The following is a 24,152-nucleotide window of genomic DNA, read 5'->3' on the forward strand; positions in this document are numbered from 1 at the left end:
CCACAACCGCAATGTCCTCATGACATATTCCAAATATGTCGGACATGGAGATTCTCAGTTTGCCGAAGCCTTGGCACTCCTTACGGGCATAAAAAAATTTAATCCATCTTGGGGCCAACCTTTAGTGGTGGAAGGAGATGCTCAAAATATTGTATCTCGTGCAGCAGGCGCCGCTACCCCCCCTTGGTATCTCTCAAGGATTTTTGACGAAATTTACCACATATGCAGGGATACCAACGTCTATTGGAGGCATTCTTGGCGGACGTCAAATGATTTCGTCGACCTTCTGGCTAAAGACAGAGCTCGGCGACGATCACACCTGGAAGACCCTGACTGCTCTATCTCCTTTTCTGCTCTGGACCACAGAGGTTTTCTAGGACACTAGACAATTTTTTGCTCCTCCTTGTATTTGGGCGTTCCTATAAGCCCCATTTCTTGAAAGCTCAACCTGTTGTAATCAGTCACTTCAAGAGGCTCTATTTTTGTGTAGGGTCAGTGGACCAATTTTTTGACTGAGATACCCGTCTCGTGGGTATCCTCATCCTCTCCTCCCTCTCTCTAATGTATTCTTGCTTATTTCCAAGTAATACAATATTAACTTTATAAAAAAAAATAAAAAAATTAAATGAGTCCAGTTATGTTGTATGACCTCAGTCTGTTAAAGTATCCCTTGGTTCTCGGGGCAATTAATATACCTGATTGATTACATGCCTGGTGAGTTTGATATTAGATATGAAGAGTGTTGGGTTTTTGTGGCCATTTAAAGGCCTTTTGAAAGCTTGTAACCATTTTATTATAGTGGAACAAATGAACTCCAGTGGGATTATGGTCTAGAAGGACCAAAGTTGGGAATATTGATGTTGAGACTTAAACTAGGCTTAACAAGCTAGGCCAGTTGAGTTCTAGAAGCCTAAGATACTTGGGCATATAATACAACTATAGTTACCCAAATCTCCCATTGAGGTTGTGATTTAGGTCTCGATTCCACGTTTCCCAAGATGAAACTTGATTATGGAAGAAAGAAATCGCGTTTCCAAGTTTCTAGAAACGCGATTCAATTTATTATATGAATCTTGATTCTTGTAATCACGGAATCAAGAGTCCATATCGTAGACATTGTGATTCTTAGCTAAACAACAATGTAATTCTACATGTGCAAGACGTTGATTCTAATTATTTTGGAGTCACGGATCCATGTTGTTTGGAAGCAAGTTCCACATCATTAAAAAGCGTGGTTCGCAAATGCACTGAGCAATGTTTTGATCAACATCGAGTCAAGTTTTGAATTTAGGGAATATTTGAAATTTTTATTTTCTTTTCTCTTCTAATTTCTATCCTTGTTCTGGAATTCCATAATACTTTTTAACAGCTCTTACCAAGCATAAATATTATCAAAAAAAATTATTACTTCAAATTTAATAGTGTTTGGTAAATGTTGTGGGTGCTAATGTAATATTGTTTGATATATGATGGGTATTAAGATATCCTATGGTGTTTAAGGTGAAATTAATGTCTAAATATTAGAAATTGAATTAAAATTGATTTAACTCAATTTTCAAAGCTACATTTAATAAAGATAGATAATTTCTATGTCATTCACTTGTTTTCTTATTCTAGGGAAGGAGATGGAAGCAGCTCGCCCTGGTTCTCACTAGTGGTATGCTATAGACCAAGTCCAGGGCTCTTGGTAGGTGAAGGGTTGTTAGTAGATCGAGTCTATTGTATGGGATTGTTGATAAAGAAATGATAACAAGATTGCCATTGGTAATTGGATGAAGTATATGTGGATTGAAATTCAATCTTATAAATAATGATAAAATTTAAATATTTTCTTAATACTTCTCTCATATATCAGAGGTGATTGGTGCACTATTCCTGAATGGGGGGAAATGGTGAGAATCTTGATTCCGAGTTGATGGGAAAACGATTCCAAAAATTTAGGAATCATGATTTGAGTTTCATTGGATCGCGATTCCAGAAGCCACTGAACAATGTGGGGTCATGTACAGACATCGATTTCAAGATTAGGAATCATTTGATATACGCGATTTCGTGATTCCAATTTCTAAAACGATTCGAAATCACAGGCATTTCTAACAACTACGAGCAGAAATGAGAAGGTTTAGCAGGCTTACCCCTTGATGAGGTCAGAGAGATGCCCATGTAGTTAGCCAAGGGACTGTGTGATCTTTGTGTATGATTGGTAGGCCTGAACAAACAAGGACCAAACCCTCATCATAGACCATTACATGTCATGCACATTTGATACTTGTACTGGGAAGAGGATACCATGTGCGTACAAGTATGTGTGACCTAAGCTGGTCCCTAGGGGGAATCTGTAGTCCATGGACTAGGATTGTGTTCTTATCCCCCAGTGGCTGGCTTTGGTAGCCCAATCATGAACCTCTGAAATGGACTGTGGGTCATGGGAACTACTGAGTCAATTTGAGAAAGTGAGTCTGTGACAGTCACTAGTAGAGATGGGGTGCCTCAGTATTTTTCATATTTTCTAACGAAGTTGGATCCCTTCCCATCAAATTAACTTGTGAATAATTAATTTGGTTATAAATGATTTTTAGATTATTAAAATAAATTTTTAGGAGTCTGAATATTTTATTTTCTCAAATCAAAATTTTAAGTAGGCTTAAACTGCATTTTCAGGTATTTAATTATGGAAAAGGTTTCTATACTTCCCCTACAGGATAGAAGATCTATGCGTCCCCTACCATCCAGCTGTCCAATTTTGATCAAAAGAGCCACTCATCATTTGATCTTCATCTGACATCTCAAAGTATTTTACTTTTAGTTTTTTTATACGAATTGTATGAATATGAAATTTGATACGTGCCATCTTCTTCTTGGGGCGCACCTATAAAAAATATTAAAAATAATTTTTTTGATAAAATATAATGGTCAAAATACCCCTTGAAACTTTCAGGGGTAGTTTGGTCATTTTATTTTATAGGAAATATTTTTTTAATATTTTTCGCTAGTGTGAGCTTAATAGAGGATTGGACATCCAAAATTTGGTGTCAAAATAGTTTATAGAAAAAAAATTAAAAATAAAATAGTGTAGAGACGTGACATTGTGATTGGGGCATTCTTAGCCTTGCATTCAAAATGGACAGTTAGATAACGGGAAGTATATAAGTTCTATGCTGCAGGGGAAGCATAGAAAGCTTGCCCTTTAATTATTCAGAAAGAACAAATTTTTTTATTATTTTCTAAAAATCATTTTATTGATTTTAAGGGGATTTATCAAAAGTGTGTGAATCATATGTTCAAGAAATATTGATAAGGAAATATTCCACCAGGGCAGAAATAGCTTCTAATATTTTAAAAATCATCCGTAGTGACATATGCGGTCCTATGAATGTGGCAACCAAAAGCCGCAAGAGATACTTCATCACTTTTATCGATAACCGCAGATGATATGTCCATATTTACCTTATGCACTCTAAATCTGAAGCCTTAGAACGATTCAAAGAGTACAAAGCTAAGGTAGAGAACTAAACAAACTAAAAGATTAAAGTCCTAAGAACCGATAGGGGCGGAGAATACTTCTCACATCTCTTTAGGGACTTGTGTGTAGAGCATGATATTATTCATCAATGCACCGTGCCTTATACACCCGAGAATAAGACCAAATTTAATCCCAAGACTATCAAATGTATCTTCGTTGGTGACCCATGGTTAAGGGATATCGATTCTACAACCTTGAAAATGGAACAGCCATAGAAAGCCGGGATGCCAACTTCTTTGAGAGCGAGTCCTTGAAGCAAAAGCAAGTCACAAGCAAGCTGATCTCTATGAGACGGCTAATGACAAGGTTGTGTCTCGAGAAACCGAACCACAACTTAGGAGAAGTAACCTTATTAGAAGACCACACGAGTTCTTCACGTACTGGGGGGAACACTATGAGAGAGTTGGGGATGAGCCAGACCTTATGCCTCCCACATATCAAGAAGCCATAACCTGTCCTGAAAAGAACCATTGAGTAGAAGCCATGAAAGATGGAGTACAAATCCATTATCCAAAACCACGTTTGGGAGTTAGTATCTTTACCTCAACACCGTAAAGCTATTGGGTGCAAATGGGTCTTCAAGAAAAAACTAAACTTAGAGGGGAAGCTAGAAAAATACAAGGCTAGAATAGTAGCCAAGGGGTTCACCTAAAAGGAAGGGATTGACTATGATGAAACCTTTTCACCTATTGTAAAATTTCCATCCATTAGAATTCTATTAGCCATAACTGCTGGCTTTGACTTTGAGGTCCATCAAATGGATGTGAAAACAACTTTTCTCAATGGGGAATTAGAAGTATAAATATACATGAAGCAACTTGAGGGTTTCAAACAGAAAGGAAAATGGAGCCTAATTTGCAAACTTAGAAAATCCCTTTATGGCCTGAAACATGCATCGTGTCAGTGCTACATCCATTTTCAAGAGACCTTGTCTCAAGCGGGGTTTACTGCGAATGAGGAAAACTACTGCATTTATTGTAAGGTTAGTGGGAGTGATGTCTGTTGTAGGGTATGTTTGACGCACTTGCATCCCCGATGCGAACAAAGGAAGAGCCTGTAGCAACGAAGACCCGCGGGTACCAAAAATACCTAAGGACTATGGAAGCCTTGATCGAATAAGCCTAATTTTGGATATTCAAAAATGTGTCAGATCAACCCCAAAAAGCATGTGAGGGTAGTATTTGCTGACCCAAAGACACCCACCAAGTTTCATCTCAATCTTACAAAGACAAAGCGGATCAGAACGAAATTTCATTTACAATGCTTAAAATACCTCATAACTAGAGCTATATGTCGATGTCTTATTGCTGAGGTCTCAGACGGTCGTCAGACCTCCTCAAACGGACTCAGAAGGCCAAAAACCCCCAAAATACCAAGTTTTGATTGATTCGGATCCTTTGAGGGCCGACTTTCCTAAAATGGATAGGCCTTACATTATTTACCCGAGGCTTCGGTGAACTAGTTTCCATTTATGGAAACCGTTGTGTTTTCAAAAAACAGGATTTCTTGCAAGTGGCATAACGCCTTCATTTTGAACCCGATTGAGCCCAAACTTTGATATGTCGTGCATCTCATCAAGACACATTTCGACATATAGTACGTGCAGTGGTGGCTCCCGGATGGGGATAGGCCTACGAGCGAGCTTGTTGCGACCATGACTCGAAGGGCTTCAATTTGAGATATGATTTGCACGAGATTGTGGTTGGGAAGGCATCCGATTTCAGTTCACAAGAAGGCACATTTCCGGTTGCCGGAATCCCATTTTTCGGTGACTTTCAAAATTATAAAAGTGATCAAATGGACTCCAAATCGACGGGTTTTTCGCTGCAAAACGATTCCCCCTTCAATTTGAGATAAAGAAAGTAACAAAAAATATAAGAAACGGGCAAGATTGAAGAATGAAAATTTCAAGATTATAAGTTTGGCCATATTTTGGGTTCGTCGTCAGAAGTCCGATTCAAGTCTCAAAATGCATATAAAATTGATTGCTTCGAGAAGGCTGTCACTTTTTCAATGTTAGTTTGCTCGGAATGTTGACGGAATGCTCCAAAAATGGCCCCTAATCATAGGCAAGGCAAGAAGCCCCTTTCGAGGGATGGTCTTGTCATTTTCATGAAAGTTTGGAGGGGCAAAACGGTATTGTTTAGCAATTAGGCATAGTTTTGTGCATCCACCCTTGTTTGGAGATGACACTATATCGGCTCTTTTGTTCATTTTGTAACCCTAAGCTCCTTAAGTTGAAGATAAGTTGAAAACAAGGTGCAATAGCTTGAGTTTTCTTGTGTGGTGCCTTCATTCTTCTCTTCAAGAGGGAGGAGAGAGAATATTTTACATTTCAGAGTTACCCTTTTGGACCACCAACCCTAAACCCTAGACCATATTCCTACCCAACCCTACTATACTCCGTAGACCACTAAGGACCCTAAACCCTTGACCATAGTCCTTACACAACCTTACCATACTCCCTACACCATCAAACTAACCCAGAAACCACAGTCCTTACTTAACCCAATATAACCGATAGACTTCTCGAACGATACCCCCCTTTGACCTAAGTCTCATACACCTTAGCTCACCTAGGCCCATACCCACCTAACCCACTTGTCCTGACCCTCTCCACCGAGACCTTAACTACTCTCAAGGAGCATCCAAGTATATCGGGACCGCATCTAGCATGTAGGTTCAAGCCACCGACGCACAACTAGGGTCCTGATCATTTTCTCTCTCATCTCTCTTCTCTCCCTTTCTTTCTCCATCCCCCTCTTTCTCTCTATCTCTCTCACAATTTTATCCCTCCTCTCTCTTTTTTTCTCTCCTCGCTTAGTTTCTCTGTTCTAGCTCTCTGCCCTCTCTCCCCCTCTCTCTTTCCCTCTCTTCCTCTTTCTCTCTCTCGATTTCTCCTTCCTCCCTCTCTCTCCCTCTCTACTCTCTCTTTTTCTCTCTTCTCTCTCTCCCTCTCTCGGTTTCTCCCTCTCATTCTCTCTCGTGGTTTCTCTCTCTTTTTCTTTCTCCTCTCTCTCAATTTCCCTCTCTCCCCCTCTCTCTCCTTTTTCCTCTCTTTGTCTCCCTTTCTCTCTCCTCTCTCTCTCCCTCTCTCTCTATCTATCTGGATCGGCAGCCAAGTCGTCGGCCTGGCCCTTCCCCTTTCTTTCTCCCTCCCTCTCTCTTTCTAAGTCAACGGCTAGGCTGTCGACTCGGCCCTGCCCTCTCCCCCTTTCTTTCTCCCTCCCTCCCTCTCTCTGAGCCGATGGCCAGGCCGCTTGCTCGGCCCGGCCTTCTCCCCCTTTCTCTCTCTTTGGCCTCCGGCTTGGCTCGGTCCTCCCCTTACTTTCTCTCTTTCCCTCTCTCCCCCTCTCTCACTCTCTCTCTGGCCGTCAACTCAGCTCGATTACCGTCAGCTCAGCTCGATTACCTCCCTCTTTTTCTCCCCCGCTCTCTCTGTCTTTCGCCTCTCTCATTCTCTCCCCCCTTCTCTCTTTCCATTTCTTTCTCCCTCTTTCTCTCTCCCCCTACTCTCTCGTCTCTCCCTCGTTTTCCCCTCTCTCATTTTCTCTCCCTTTCTCTCCCCTCTCTCTCTTTCCCCGCTCCTCTCTCTTTTCCCTCTCTCTCATTCTCTCTATCTCCTCTCTTTTTCCCTCTCATGTCTTACTTCTCTTTCCCCCCTCTCTCTCATCCTCTCTCCGTCTCCTCACTATCTCTCTCCTTCCTCTCTCATCCCTCTCTTCCCTATTCTTGTCTCACTCTTTCTTTCCCCTCTCTCATGCTCTCTCCCTCTTCTCTCTCTCTCGCTCCTCTCTCTATCTTTCTCTCATTATCTCTTCCCGTTTCTCTCTCTTTTACCCCTCCTCTATCTCTCCCTTTTGCCCCTCTCTCCCTCTCTCTCATGTTTCTCTCGCTTTCTTTTTAATATTTGTCCCCCTTTACATCTGTCATTCTTTTCTCTTATTTCTCCTCCTTTTTTCCCTTAGTCTTCTTCCATTTCAGTCCATCTTCATTTCATCTGGATCTCTCCTTTTTTTAAAGCCCAGTGTTTCGATCGTAGTAAATTCCTCATATGAAGGGGTCTATGTTGGAAATTTGGTCGAGCATTGAGACGTCTTCTTCTCCCTTCCCTCGTCTCTCCTTTGTTCGTCCTTTTCTCATCTGGATCTCTTGCTTTAGGGCCAAGTGCTTTGGTCGTAATAAATTCCACCTATGAGGGGGTCTACGCCGGAAATCTGGCTTAGCATCAAGAGGGCTTCTCTCATCTCATCGTCTTTTCTCTTCCATATCCTTCTTGTTTCGATTCTCTCTCTCTATTTATCGGTGCTTTAGGAGGCGCTTCTGAGGTGCATGGTGCAGTGGGTTCATTCGAAAACATTGCATTTTAAGAAACCTTTGGGTATTCAGGCTTCGGTCTGGCACCTTTTCATGCTACCGTTGATGCCTCCTAGGGGAGGTGGCATTGAAAGGCTGCCAAATTAACGGGTGGCTCCTTCTCCTTCCTCTTCTCCTCCCCTTTACTTCTTCTTTTCTTCTCTCTGCTTCTTTCTCTCTCAACCCCATCTTCTTCTTCTTCTTACTCTTCTTCTTTTTTTCCCTCTCTCTCTCTCTCTATTGTCCTTCTTCTTTTCTTCTTCACTTCATTCGCTCAATCATTCTTTAGGAGGCTCTTTTGAGATGCATGGTGCAATGGTTTCGTCCCCTAACATATCATCTTAATAATCCTCCGAGGTATTCGGGTTTCATTCTGGTACCTTTCTATGATACCGTTGATGCCTCCTAGAGGAGGTGGCATTGAAAGGCTGCTGAATAAATGGGTGGCTCCTTCTAGTTCTTCTTCCTCATCTCCTTCTGCTTTCTCTACTTCTTCCTCTTTTTTCCTCTTCTTCTCTGTTTCAACCCATTCTTCTTCTTCTTCTTCTTAATGTTCTTCTTTCTGTTCTTCCTTCTATTTTTTTTTTCTTCACCTCTTCGTATCATTCTCACTTTACTGCTCTTTAGGAGGCTCTTTTGAGGTGCATGGCGCAGTGGGTTCGTCCCCAAACATAGCATCTTAAGAGTCCTTTGGGGTATTCAGACTTTGGTCTTATACCTTTTTGTGCAACCGTAGATGCCTCCTAGGGGAGGTGGTGTCTAACGGCTGCCGAATTAACGGGTAGCTCCTCCTTGTCCGTCTACTCCTTCTTCTTCATCTTCTCCCTCATCGTCTTCTTCTTCTTCTTCTTCTTTAGACCAATCTCCTCTTTGGACTAATCCTTAAACCATCCCCCCTTTCCACTTACTTTTAAATATCCCTCTGAGGACATGCCCTGGGTTATTAACCCATCGCCAAGCCATCTCATACATGTGTGTTTAAAAGGCGCAGCGTAGTGCAAGGGAGCTAGAGCCGAACCGAGTCGAGAGGCAGGTGGGCTTTTCGATTCGTGATCTAAGACAGCTGTTCACACACTCGGGCATGTCACGAACCCATCTGTGAGGTAGGTCCCACCTCACACCCAACAACTTTCTATTGTTGGTTCTAGTTATACGCACGCACACCGCAACCGTGATTTCGAGGAAGGGTTCTCCTGGTCCGTGACCAAGAACCAGGGCCGACCAATGCCGTATTCATATCTTTTTATGTGGATGATATGCTAATAGTTAATAGCTCAATGGCCGTTGTGTTGGAGAGAAAAGAATTCCTTTCACGACACTTTGATATGAAGATCCAGGGGAAGCTTCATATGTGTTGGGCATCAAGATAACAAGAAATAGAGAGAATCAAACCATTCAACTTTTGAAGGCGACTTATGGAAAAAATGTACTGGAAAAGTTTGAAATGGATAAGCGTAAGCTCATATCGATTCCTATTGACAAGAAGACAAAACTTAGCTTGCAAATGTGCCCTTGTAAGGATGACGAGAAAAAAGCCTTGGAAAGAATACCGTATCGCAGTGCAGTAGGATCTTTGATGTATGCCATATCAAGAACAAGACTAGACTTGTCCTTTGCCATGAGTATGATTAGTCGATTCCAATGCAACCTTGGGATTGAGCATTGGAAGACAATTAAGAGAGTTCTAAGACACTTGAAAGGAATGGAGAACTATGCGCTGACATATGAGGGAGGTTCAAAAATTGTTGTGCATGGGTTTACAGATGCAAGTTATCAAAGTGACCCCGATGAAATAGGATGTTGTGGCATTATCTACCTTAGAATCGTAATACCTGCCGTGTTGTCTGGCAGCCAAGGAGGTTGTATGGATTACGAAGTTCCTTAATCAATTGCGCTTTGAGCTTGTACGATGTGCGTATGTAAGGATCTTTTGTGACAACCAAGCTACAATTTGTGTAGCTAAGGAGCCACGATTTCACAAGAGATCCTAGCATATCAAACCTTGCTATTATCATGTTCGAAATGAGGTACAAATTGGAGAGATAGAGGTCATACACATTCCCACAGAGGCAATGGTTGCAGACCCTTTGATAAGGGGGCTAGTTGCAATTATTTTTGTTAAACATGTAGAAGGGATGGGGCTGAGAGAGAGAGTGAGGAAGAGAGATTGTAAGGCCTTCAAAGGCCAAGTGGGAGATGTTGGGTTTTTGTGGCCATTTAAAGACCTTATGAGAGCATGTAACCATTTTATTATAGTGAAACAAATGAACTCCAATAGGAGTATGGTCAAGGGGGACCGAAGTTGGCAATATTGATATGCCAAGACTCAAACTAGGCTTAATGAGCTAGGTCAGTTGAGTTCTAAAACCCTATGATACCTGGGCATATAACACAACCAAGAAGTTTTAGCAAGGTTTCTCCTTGATGAGGTCGGAGAGATGCCCATGGTAGTTAGCCAAAGGGACTGTGTGATCCTTGTGTGTGATTCGTAGACCTGAAGAGACAAGGGCCAAACCCTCATTATAGACCATCACAAGGCATGTACATGTGATAGGCATATTGGGAAGAGAACACCATTGAGGGTGTTGCATGTACATGTGCGAGAGATAGCCCCCATGCACCAATTTCAATGTGTGTGCACAGGTCTGTGACTTAGGCTTTTCCCTAGGGTCTGTAGTCCATAGACTAGGATTGTGTCATCTTGACCTATTGGCTGGCTTTGGTAGCCCAATCATTAACACCTCTAATGGACTGTGGGTCATGGGAACTACTGGGTCAGTTTAAGAAAGTAAGTGTGGGACATAGTTACTAGTGCCTCAATAATTTTGCATTTTTTTAATGAAGTTGGATTTGATTCCCATTAAATAATTAATTTGGTTATAAATGATATTTAGATTATTAAAATAAATTTTTAAAGTTTGGATATTTTATTTTCTCGAAATAAATTTTTAAATAGGCTTAAACTACATTTTCAGGTATTTATTATTCAGAGAGAAAATAAAATTTATTGTTTTCTAAAAATCAATTTATTGGTTTTAAATTATTAAAGGATATGGGCGCTCATTATACTTCATGGGCCCCACCTATCTAGCTCTCTTGTTGAGGGTGGGGCCCACTAGTGCCTTTATGGGTGGCACGCCCCACATCTCTCCTGTTTCTATCTATTTTGAAAATGCCTTGTGTCATAAGCCAATATTTGATTGAGTCATGATAGGAAACTTTTTGAAAGTGGCTAATTGAATTTTTAAAGAGGCATGTGTAGAGAATGAATTGAAATAAAAGGAAAGTGCATTATATTTTTTGTAGAACAAATATTTGATGGGATTACACTAAGGAAGCTGAGGGATAAGGTTTTAGCACCTCCATTAGATCATGATGATTGATCTATGGATTGTATGGCTAAGATCTCTACCCCATGACTCTCCTTTGTTCAATAGTGTAGATCAAATCTTCATAAGGATGACTAAACCCTATATACCCTAACCCTATGTACAAGTTTGTTTAATCCCTCTCATTGAAGATCCCATTTCATGCCCTTGACCAAAAGCTCTCTCTCGCTCTCTCTCGTTAAGGTGGCATGTCACCCTCTTGCATCTCTCTATTTTTCTCTCTCTATCTCTTATACTCGCTAAACCTAGAATGGTGGCTCGCCCCATACTTGTTAGATTGTTAAAGGGGGCACGTCCCACTTAGAGAAAAAAATAGAAAGCCCTATGTTCTTGTTCCACTTGCTTACATATTTTTGAGGGGTTTCTAGCCAAAGCTGCCCATAGTTATGAGATCTAAGAAAGACCTTAATCCTATGCACCATCGGTAGAGGATACCGAGAGTGGAGTGTATCAAGTCCAATTGAGGTAATCTTTTGGCATCTTCTTTTACTTTACTGCCTAGTAGATATGAAGAGTGGATGTGAGAGAATTACATAATCATGACTTGTTTGAGAAGTAGCTAGCGTATTAGAAATCAACATCGTGGGTGCACATGCTAGAGAACTATACAAAGTGGAATATATCATCAACAACCCATATAAGGAGCGCATAGTGACTAGGCTATGATGATGTTCATATCTAATTGGGGAACTTGATCCTATCTAGTATGGGATATCGATCCTTAGGAAACAAGAGCTGAGTCGCTTAGATTTAATATTGTATGGGCATGGATCCCTATCATAAGGAGCTTCCGATTAACCTCGATCCATCGATCCCATCCTTGAACCCAGAACGATTCCTGATCATACTCCCACCAAATATGAATAGTGCCCTTGCACCAATGCCCTAAAGATAAGTAACAACAGATGTCCAAGATATGGGTGAAATGCATAATGCAGAAAGAAATTAAGTGGAAATGGGGCACTTGGGAGAATAATACCCTGTTGCATGATCAACAGATGAACATATTAGGGACCTCTGGTTCATTTGGCTGAGTAGACTTCGGGCGAGTCTCCTTCTACCACATTATTAATGGGTAGCGATGGCTTTGTCGAAGCAAGGAGGTTGTTTAATTGGGTTGCATGTTCCGAGAGTCAAATCTAGAGCAAACTGGATGGAATATTTTTCTATTTGTACTTCCTCATCCACTATTGATCGCTGCTAACACCACTTTTCTCTCATATTATAAGACTAGAAATTCAATGTTTATCTTGCTTTGGTGGAAATTTTTTCATCGATCATGTGTTAAGAGGACATTTCTTATCCTCACTCCTATTAAACCTTTCACCTTAACTTGCATAGCTCTTCCTGTTGTGCTAAACTTAAATAGAATAAAAAGGCAAACAGTTCAATAGTTTTCTTCCTACACCGAAGTTTGACATTATTGTTTGTTTCTAATATCTAGTAATCCATGGTTCTTTATTATTTAGATTTTGAAACATTCCCTCTGTTATTAGATGATATGAAAACACTGCTTGCTGTCCAACAATGTGCAAGAAAAATAGGATATGAGAAGCACTTGCATATAGAAGCCATGATGTTAATATTACATTGTTAGCATAATAAGTTATCGTTGGCTTATTTCATGCTATTAAATCATTATGATCATCCAAGTTGTATCTCAACTATTTGGGACATGAATGTTGTTCTGCCATTTTTCTCTATCAAAAGTCATACCCTCTGTCAGGCCATAAGTCATCGTATCTCCTCTCGCTACTTCCATACGTGTTATTTTGGGCCTTCCTTTTGTCTTGTCAGAGCCTTTCACTTGAACCAAATTGTCCTTCCTAATATGTGTTGTATGAGGTCTATGCTGCACATGGCCAACGCACCTAAATTTACACAACGCACCTAAATTTACCTTCCTTTATCTTATCACCTATTGCAGCCACCCGTATGTTCTTTCTGATGTATTTATTCTGAATTCTCTTCTTTCTTATCTTGCCACTCATCCATCTCAACATCCTCATCTCAGCTATACTTATCCTATGGATATGTTGTTTTTTGACCACCTAACATTCCATTCCATAAAGTACAGCCGTACTATAAAACTTTCCCTTCAATTACATTGATATGCGGCAATCACATAAAACTCTAGATGTACATCTTCACTTCGCCCACCCACCTCTAATTCTATGTGTCACGTCTTTCTCAATCTCTCCATTTTCTTGGATTATCGACCCAGGGTATCGAAAATAGTCTCTTTAAAGTATTTCTTGGCCATCAATCTTAACTACTTTCTCATTTCTACTCCCATTATTACTAAACTTGAATTTCAGAGATACATAAGTACATGCATACATGCATAAATAAATACATCCATACATGTCATGCATGCACAAACATTATACACATGTACCCTTTGGATAACACACCGCAACATGGTGCATTTTTGATAAGTTGAAGCCACACTTCACAGGATCATATTTGGGGTCAGCTGGTATTCATAGAACATCTATCTACTAGGAGAAGTGAACTACTGAAAATGGACACATAACTTTCCTATCTGTGGCATAATTCGAAAAATGGAAATGTGCAAAAAACGTTAACACTAGACACATACATAAAAAGTTCACATGCAAAATAAGGCCTAAACATGCCATACAATTGGTATTATACTGAAATGAAACTCCAGCGAAGCACTATGTTTCATGGAAATCCCCCTTTCGTGTAAGATGTCTGATGATTTCTGCCCAAATTGCAATGCTTAAGTCAAGTGCTCAATAGCTTGGAAGTAAATTAGATGGCATTCATTAGTATCTGGTATATACAAGGAAGAGGTGAAAAAGTAGAAGGAAGTAATTATAGAATAGTAAGAGAGGGGAAGAGGACGAAGAAGGAAGAGAAGAAGAAGAAGAAGAGTGAGTGAGAGAAAGAGAAAGTGGTGTGAAGAAGAAAGAGAGAGAAAGTGGTGTGAGGAAAAGAGAGAAGAGTGGAGGGAAAGAGAGTGGCGTGATGGTCTAGAATGTCCATCACGTACCTCCTTTTATTTTAATAAAGTGTTTCGAATTATAATATCGCCCATGAAAAGTGAAATAGGGTATATAAGTACTAAACAACAGTACAATACATTCATGTAACAATTATAATTATTTCCACCACTAAAGAAATGCATTAGTATCATTATTATCCAAGTTTTATCCCAACTATTTAGTGTCAGCTACAGGAATATTGTTCCGTTATTTTGCTCTATCAAGGGCCATACCCTTAGTTAGACCATGTCACCATATTTTTTCTCACTACTTCTTTCCACATCCTTTTGGGCCTTCCCTTTGTTCTTTGAAGCCTTCCACTTGAACCAAATCACACCTCCTAACTGGTGCTATATTAGGTCTACGCTGCATGTCACCAGCCCACCAAAATCTACTTTCCTTCATCTTATAACCTGTTAAAGCCACATCTATATTTCCTCAAATGTGTTCATTTTGGATTCTATCATTTCTTGTCTTGCCACTCATCCATCTGAACATCCTCATCTCAGCTATAGTCACCTTATGGATATGTTGTTTCTTGATCGCCCAAAATTCTGTCTCATAAAGCATGGTTTGTCTTACAGCTCTCTTATAGAACTTTCCCTTCAGTTTTATCGGTAGGCGGCAATCACATAAACTATGGAGGCACATCTCCCTTTCACCTACCTTGTTCTAATTCTATATATGATATCTTCCTCAATCTCTCTAGTCTCTTCTGTTATTACTCAAAATATTGAAAATAACCTCATTTTGGTATTTCTTGGCTATCAATATTTACTACTACATCGTTTCTACTCTTACTATTACTAAACTTGCATTCCATATATTTGACTTTGTCCGACTCATTTTAAAACCTTTCGGTTCCAGATCTTCCCTCCAAATTCTAATTCTGAGTTGACACCGCCTCTAGTCTCATCAATGAAAACTATGTCATCCACGAACAACATGCACTATGATACTATATCCTATAGATGCCTAGTTAACTCGTCGAATCGAAAACCATAATAATTTGATATATGCTTAATGATAACCCCTGATGTAGGCTTACTGTTACTGATGTATTACTTGTCTCTCCACTAGTTGTCCTCACGCTTAGCTCTCCCTCGTACATATCTCTCATCATGTCAATATATCTTCTGTAGACTCTTTTCTTTTCGAAAACCCACCAAATTAAGTCTTTAGGCACCCTATTGAATGTTGTATCTAAATTAATAACAACCATGTCGAGGTCTCTTCACTTCTCTCGAAACTTGTCAATCAGTTGCCTAAGTTGGAAAATTACCGCATTTGTTGGCCTCCCTAGCATAAAACTGAACGAATTTTTTAATACCATCGGTTCATGTCTTCTCCTCCACAGGCTACAGCATAATAGTGTGGCTTGTAATTTTGAACCCTCGATAGTTAATGCAGTTCAATATGTCTCCTTTGTTTTAGTAAATAGTATCGTACTTCTGGCATTTTCTTTATTCTCTACATCTTATTGAACAACTTGGTCAGCCAGAATATGCCAATCATTCCCATGCACTTCTGAACATCTATTGTTATATCATTTAATCTTGAAGTCTTTCCTATCTTCATCTTTCTCAAAGCTTCCTTCACTTCAGATACCTTAATCCTGCAAACGTATCTATGATCTGACCTCATTTATGTCGAAGATTCCTCCTAATATTGTGCTCTCATAGTGCTCGTGATTTGACGATTTTTTATAATAAATTTGCCACGATTCATTGACTTCGTTGTCCTTCACTTGGACTCTTTGATCTTCATTCTTAATGCATTTAATATGAACTAGATCCCTTTACGTGGCTATTAAATGTGCCGTGTATAATCCAGCGTATCTTAAACTCTGGCTACTACATATGTACCCTAATCATCACAGTTAAATTTTAAAAAATCCATTCTGATTTATAGTACTTCATTTGGAGCTTTGGTGTTTCGTTGTGGGTTCCACCCCTGCTTTAGTTTTTCTGATAGAAGTGCTCTGTCTGCTAACTAGGGTGATCGTTATGTTAATAGATGATATGATAATGCTGCCTGCTGGCGAACATTGTGTCAGAAAAATGTGACCGAAGAGGAACTTGTGTAAAGATGACAGCATTTATATATTTAGTTATAAGTAAAACATGTTATTGCTTGCTTATTTCATGTGATTATTAGATGTGTTGTGTATAATCCATTTTGTCTTAATCTCTGACTACTACATAGGTACTCTGAGCATCATGGTTAAATTTTTGTGGAGCAATCTTGATTTATAGTACTTGATGTGGAGCTTTCATGGTTTTATTATAGGTTCCACTGGTGCTTTAGTCTCCAGATAGAAATGCTGTGTCTGGTAACTGATCCTACATTGTGTGTGGCTTATACAGATTGTAAATGCAGAATGTGTTGCTGATCTTTATAACATTATTGGTCAAGACTTCTGGCTAGCAACAACTTGTGTTAGCACAGCATTTGAAGGGTGAGAGTCTGAAGTTTGAAGCGTTACTAGCTTGTGCTAGCAGTTCCATGTTATCTTTCACCTCGTCATCTTGAATTTCTGAAATATGTACAGGAAGCAACTTGAGGGGACCAGGATTACGGTGGAAAAAGAGTAAGTATAAGAGCTTCTGTCTGAAGCTCCTTTTTTCTTTTTGAATCTAAAATTATCAAATACCCAAAACTTTATTGCTTGCAGGGATAAGGGATTTGATTTTGCAATCAGAACACCCTGTACACGTCCCAGATGGGAGGATTATGGTGCAGAAATGACAGCAGCATGGGAGGTATGATGAGCCAAATACTGAGATATATATTACAAATTTAAAGTAGAGCTATGTGAAGAGCAATTTATCTAGCAGTTTCCAGCTTAACCACATAAACATAATGCCTTTTCTCTTTCCTCATTTTAACGTTTGATTGGATTTTCTATTTGATTGTTTCTTCTCCGTGAATGGAAACTAGGAAGTTCTCAAATGCGAATTTCATCAAATGTAGTCGAATCACGATGAGGGCATTGTGATCTCCGTTAGACCAGATTAATTAAACATTTTATTTACACTTTTGGTGTCAAAAAGAAACTTTTGTAATTTTGTGTATTTGTTTTTAGAGTTAAGGGGTAATTAAGGGGAGTTTAAGTCTATGTTAATTTCTTTTAGAGGAGAATTTTGGGGTCAATATTTTAAGTCATGTATGCATAAAGGAGGAGAAAGGGACATATTTGTTGATTGATAAGATGAAACTTTTGAAGAGAAAAGAACCTAGAAATGACTTCTTTTAAACTCATCAATGAAACTATTGAGAGGTAGCACCATCCAAGGGTCCCTCTCTTTGCAAGGTATTTTTTAATTTCTTCTATCTCATTTGCTTTTCTTCTTCTCTTCTCATTCCTGTTTTTTCCCCATTGTATTCTTGATGTAATCTAAAGGCAAAAGGATTGAGAATGGGGCACAATAAAATGGAGTTTCACTCTTTTATATCAGTATAAAGCTGAATACGATTGTTTTTTATAAGAAGGGAAGAAACTAGGAGAGAATCACTCAACCTCACGTGGGAATCATTCATCACTTGGAGAGGAATCACTCACTCTCAAAGAAGGCTCAAGACAATTCTCACTTCCAAGTTGCTGGAAATGAACTCCTTTAGGGGCATTTATAGGCTAGCCGTTGATTTTGGAAGATATTTCTTAGAAAAGTTATAAAAAAATTTCTAGAGAAGGTTCCTGGATACTTCCTTAAACAATAGTTTACTACTAGATATTTCCAGAAATTTTTTTAAATTTCTAAGTTTCTTTGGAACTTTCAAGAATCAGTCTTCTAGATTTAGGGATACATCAGTCAACCCCCCTTCAAAAGAACTCGACCTTGACTTCATTGTGAGGCCTTTCCAAAGTTGCTTCACCTGCATCATACTCCCCTTATTGGAGAAAACCCGTCCTCGTGTTTTGAAGTGGGTTAGGATGAAGGCGATGTCAATCCTCTTCCGCTGCGCCACTCTGATTTATTGGCATTATACTCCAGGAGTTTGTGAATGCACAGTTCCATTGAATTGTCTTCAACAAAAAACACAATCACCTGTAAAGATCAAACACATGGCAACCTATTTCTATTAGAACTTGGTGAGTTGTTGTTGGGGCGCCCCATTGAAAACAAAGCAATAGCCCAACGTAATCACCACCATCTTCACCCTCATAATCACCGTTACCAACATCATCTTCCTTACCAATACCTAGCTCTTTATTGAAAATAGGACTTTCTTCTTTCTTTTCATCAAAGGTAGGATAACCAACTTCTTCGTCATTGATTCTTTTACGAAACTCGAATCTTCATCAGGATACACGTCAAAGATTGGTGGTAAATCCCAATCTAAAAAGGAAGATGAGAATAAGGATTGTTTTGGGCTACTTTAGCAGCCATTACAATGTCTAGGGTGCTGCTCTGATACCAAATGATGTACTTAGGCAAGAGGATTGAGAAATGGGGCACAATAAAATGGAGCTTCACTCTTTTATTTCAGTACAAAGCTGAATACAATTATTTTTTATAACAAGGGAAAAGAAGCTAGAAGGGAATCACTCAACCTCATGTGGGAATCACTCACTACTTAGAGAGCAATCACTTACTCTCAAAGAAGGCTCAAGACAAGTCTCACTTCTAAGTTGTTGGAAATGGACTCCTTTAAGGGTATTTATTGGCTAGCCATTGATTTTGGAAGATATTTCTAGAAAGCTTATAAAGAAACTTCTAGAGAAGGTTCCTAGATACCTCATTAAACAATAATTTACTATTAGATATTTCTAGAGAAATTTCGTATGATAATAATTTAATTTCTAGGTTTCTTTGGAACCCTCATTAATCTTTCTTCTAGATTTAGGGATGCATCAATTCTGGACTTCTCATGCTTTTTCCAATTCACTATATCCGAACCCTCCGAAGAGCACATGCCCCATCCATAAACCCTCCAAACCCTGAAGTAATGCATGCACCTTCGCAAAAACTGACCTGATGGCAATCTTTCAAGACACCAAACTCTAATTCCCTCCTAAAAATATTTTCCATAATTTGTAAAACCCCAGTAACCCCTAAACGTAGATCTTGTTGTGTGTCTTTCCGAAATTAATTAGAAGTTATTTTGTGCTCTCATTTTCTATCTCTACTATAGGCTAGCCTCAGGTTTGATGAGAAACCTATTTATTTTTGTTAATTTTTCTGGAGAGCTTTCAATCTATACTCTGGATTTGGTATCTTGTTCTTTTAGACATTAATACAAGTTCCTAGAATGCATGTTGGATTTTCTAAAGGTTGCTCATTTTGGTTTTGTTAGAAGATACTTGCTGAAACTGTAGGTTTTTATCCTCGTTGAGATTTATATTGTCCTCCAGACATGTTTGTAATGAGTAGCTGATCTTAGTTTACATAAAATTGGAATCCAAATATTCCAGATCTAACTGTACCAGTTTCTTCAACAATAAGTCTCTATCATCAATTAGCAGATCCACCTGGTGTGAAACCAATCCCTTAATGGTCTCTGTTTCGGACAGAGAACTGTTTGATCTTTCAACAACCCTTTCGTTTCTGGAACAATACACACTCAGTTTTGCATAAATGACCACAAAAGCTTCATCATCATCATCCAAGCTTCAGAAATGGCCACAAAATCTTAAATTCGAATCAAGCCCCGTACACATTGTTTCTCCCTTAATTTGTTGGCTTTTTGTCTTGGGGTTTTCTGAAAAAGCAGGGAGTAGTACTTGGTGGAAGGCCCTTGACCATGGGGTTTCCCAAATGAAATGATCTATGTCATGATTCTGCTGACTCTGAATAGCTGACTGTAATTTTGGGTTGCAATCATGACAAGGGCAAACAGCTACTACGTCGGACACACAACTAAGAACTTGGTTAACCAAGTTCTTAAGGAGAACCTAAAAATTTGAAATCAAGACTGCGGCCATAGTTTGATTAAATTGTGATGCCATTAATCGATGATGTAGAGTCAAGTGTATATGTGTCTACTGTCATAGAAATGCATTAGTACATGCATGTAGAGGCCTTTTCTGCTCTTTATTTCTTCAAATTTATTAATTCCTGGCAATAAACAAAAATGCTGAATTCATACTATTAATTTGTGGGACTGCTTTTTACAATCATTTTCTAAAGAAGTGATAATTTCTTGTTGGATAGCATAGAGCTTAAAGAAAGCTATACACAATCATTCTCAAGAGTCATCAGGTGCACTAAGGTTGAACATCAGCCCCACACATTTCAGAATGACCAAGATTTATCGGGAGACCAATATTATATGTTTGTCAAGCTGTAAATCTATAATTTGGTGTTCCTATACCACCATATAGATCAACTAAAATGACTGGGCTACCGTGAGTAAAACACAAGTTGGCAGGTCTGATATGTCTATAATGAACCATATTCCATACTTAAAATCAATCAGAAACTTTTCTACTTCCCTCCTACAAGACTATGTAGGTAAATCAGATCATGGCCAAACAAGACGACAGGGCATGTCAGAGAGGACGTGACTTCCAACCCCTATGATGTGACTTCCAGACTACCTTGTGCATAATGAATATTACAGGTACTGTCCTTATACAGAATGGGCCTTGTTAAAAGTCATTCTTTCTCTTTTATTTGAAGTTAATAGGACTTATATGTCCTATTTCCAGTTTGTATGGGCACTTTTTCCCTTTCTTTGTTTTTATTAACATAAAACTGTGAGGCGCACGAGACCTTTGGGATCTCACGAGTTTCCCTTCCTCTTCCTCTTTTTTATCATCGCTCTTCCTCTTTTATCTAATATAATATCAGAGCGCTGATCCTTTTCTTCTCTCTTACTTATCCCAAGTACTGCTTCCCTTTTAATCTTCTTCTTTCTTGATTTTCGTTTCTACCCTAACCAAAGAAAGGGTTCCTACGGTTGTTCAATCGGAAGCTTTATCTCAATATTTGGGGTCAGCTACATGAATCATCCAAGCCTTATTCCAAAGTTTTATGCTGGCTGCTTACCTAATACAATCCAACTCATTTACTCGGGCTTGGGACTTTAAGGGCAAGTTTAAGGTCCTCGCCCTTTTTAGATCATTACTTTTCCTTAATTTATTAAAATCAGATGTGAATATATCCTTTACATGTGACTTTCTATCTTGCAATCCTCAAACGATAAATGGTGCCCCAAAATATTGCAGCACAAAGCTTTTTCTGTTCATTAAGTTAATGTTGGTGAGAATAATATTTACCCCCATAAGGATTTCTTTTCATATAATTGCTCAATTTGGCTTCTTGTCACACTTATTCCACACTCATGATATTTCTAACATATACTCACACTGATTGGGTCATTTATCCAGAATACTGATGATGGGGCTGATAAGCCACACACTATATCACATTTGTGCATATGGCATATGATTGGCTTTTCTTATTGTCCTCTACAACTATTGGTTATGGTGTTGTTTCTGGAGCCATTATAATTGCGCTGGATTTGCAGCCCTTGGCCGTTAAACACAATTCATTTTGATCTGAGTATTATTTATGCTTTCCTGGAAAAGGGCCCCTTAGCTGATATAAGTCCTCTATGGAGAAAAATTAGTGTATTAGCGACATTCCAAAAGAATGGGAACATTTTTAGTTCTATACATCTTATATCCTGGACGTAACTGGTTTTGCATACCATCTGGGATATGTTTATTTATGCTTCTCAACATGGTCGTATTTTAGCCTGTGTGCTTCATAGTACAATCGTGTTTTGAAGTTTGGGGGCAGTATTGGTTTTTAATTTTTTTCCTTGATAAAGGCGTTACTTATTATATATGTGTGAAACTGTTCATTTGCAGACTGTGTGCAATCACTATTGTGGTGAAGCATATGGTTCAACTGACATTCGCATGCTAGACAATGTAAGAGACAGCATTCTGAGAATGACGTATTACTGGTAAAAGTTGAAACCTACTCCTTTATTCATTGTTGTGTCTCAAATCCTCATAAATCGGGTAATTGACCTTGGTGATCAACAAATTAACAGGTACAATTTCATGCCTCTGTCAAGAGGTTCAGCAGCTGTAGGCTACGTGGTTATGCTGGGTCTGTTCCTTGCTGCCAACATGGAGGTCAATGAGAGCATTCCCAAAGGCATGCAGGTCGATTGGGAAGCCATTCTCTCCCCATATCCTGATATGTTTGTGGACTCTATGAAAGCTTGGATCTGTCCATCTCTTAAGATCAATACCTCATGGAAGGAACTTCCTGATGTATCATCAGCATTCCCCACTACAGGTTTAGTTGTTGCGGCACTAAGCACTTACTAATGGTTGAGTTTCCTCTTAGGCCAAGGAGATTGTAATATGTTTTCCTGCATGTTTACTGAAAAATAATCATGCATTGATTACATGACTAAAATGTTGTATTTTTACTGATTGCATTCTTTTAATGAATACAGCCTTCCTTCACATAATCTACAATATGGAAGTGATCCAATTTTCCTCTCTTGTCTTGGTAATTTGAGTTTTAGGTGCGCTATCTATTGCACAGCTTTCAACAATCGCTATAGCACAGATCATTCATATCAATAGTAGTAGCATTTTAAGTGTGATTTCCTATTAATCAGCTGAATTATGTCAACTTAACGCCATGCTTACTTCTCTTTAGGAACTCCTGAAAATTTAGCCCAAGTTGGATGAGCTAAGAATGAATTAAGTGATGCCTGCTAGAACACACTCCTCGATAACGCATGAAATGTCGTTCTTGCATCATCCCCACGTGGCAATCCCGGAGATATTTACCATCCTAGTGGCTAATAACCTAATCAAACTCCCCATGCCTAAGAGACCAAGCAACTCCAGTGGCTGGTGCATCGAGCTTCAATGGTCACAACTGCTAATTGGGTCATAACATCAAGAATTTTGAGGACATGCTTAAATGAACGGCATTTGAGGGGAAGGTGCTCACTGAAAGTGAGGCAAGTTGCTTTTCTATGACACCCCAACCTCTCATCAATGCCTCGATGTCCATGTCCTCTCCGGTGGTCCGGGACCATAGTTCGGGCTAGTTAAGAGGATTAGGTGATGGACCACCGAGGAATTTCCTACTCCACCCTAGGGCATTAGGAGACATACCCCAATAGGCAGAAGCTAGAAGGCCTGCACCAAGAGGCACTTGAGCAGGCATGAATAGAGAAGGAAACGCCATTGCGGCCCATCCCTCTTCCAATACTTAATAAATTTATGCCAAAGCAATTGAAAGCTGTCGGGGGCAACATTCACGCTACTCAATGGTAGTTCTACCCAAGACAACCAGCTACTATAGGACTCATATTTCTTGGGAGTCTACCCCATCGGCTATATAATCCAAAGTGAGTGATAATGTTAAAGGTACTTTTTTTTTCTCTTGTTGACCACAAGTTTTATTGCAAAAAAAAAAAGGAAAAAAAAAGGAAAAAGAAAAAGAAAAAGAAAAAAACAAACAGAGACAATACAATAATATTAAGGATGCAATCACCAACGACTAATGTTAAAAGCTACTCTTGGTCCAATATTAGTAATGATCTTAGAAGCCCCCTTTTGAATGTCATGCTCCCCTCTTTGGTCTAATTTGGGCCTTATTGTCCAATGTGGGTGAAGCTAGTAAAAGCACCCTGTCCAAGTCCAAGATACAGGGCATTAAAGCTTCCTCTTTTGGACCTAAATAGGCGATGACCCTAAAAGCACCCCTCATTCATGATACAACAACAATATTGTAGGAACGTCTACTTGGTCTGATGGAGGCAATGGTTAGGAGCACTCTTGTGCACCTAGGTTCAACCCCATGGGAAGCTCCTTGAAGGACAATGTTTGCTATGGACAAGAGAGCTGCTCACTAGTCTTCGTGAAGAGCACCCTCACATGTTTATAAG

General features: G+C 39.3%; 1 protein-coding gene across 14 annotated transcripts in view; it reads left to right on the forward strand.

The window, feature by feature from the left end:
- The window catches only part of SRFR1 (Tetratricopeptide repeat (TPR)-like superfamily protein), a 108,081-nt gene extending 85,371 nt beyond the window's left edge, over positions 1–22,710 (forward strand). For all 14 annotated transcript variants that reach the window (XR_016045732.1, XR_016045734.1, XR_016045733.1 and 11 more), the window contains 5 exons: positions 16,646–16,737; positions 16,831–16,869; positions 16,954–17,041; positions 22,099–22,196; positions 22,287–22,710. Coding sequence is in view for 10 of the 14 variants with exons in the window: in XM_088853577.1 (XP_088709703.1) it covers positions 16,646–16,737; positions 16,831–16,869; positions 16,954–17,041; positions 22,099–22,196; positions 22,287–22,569 (600 nt within the window). In the remaining 4 variants the exon portion in view is untranslated. The remainder of the gene's footprint in view (positions 1–16,645; positions 16,738–16,830; positions 16,870–16,953; positions 17,042–22,098; positions 22,197–22,286) is intronic.
- Positions 22,711–24,152: the final 1,442 nt, after the last annotated feature.

This window comes from Amborella trichopoda, chromosome 12, assembly GCF_054954075.1.
Source record: "Amborella trichopoda isolate Santa Cruz 75 chromosome 12, AtrichopodaSantaCruz75HAP2 v2.0, whole genome shotgun sequence".
In the NCBI taxonomy this organism is placed as follows: Eukaryota; Viridiplantae; Streptophyta; class Magnoliopsida; order Amborellales; family Amborellaceae; genus Amborella; species Amborella trichopoda.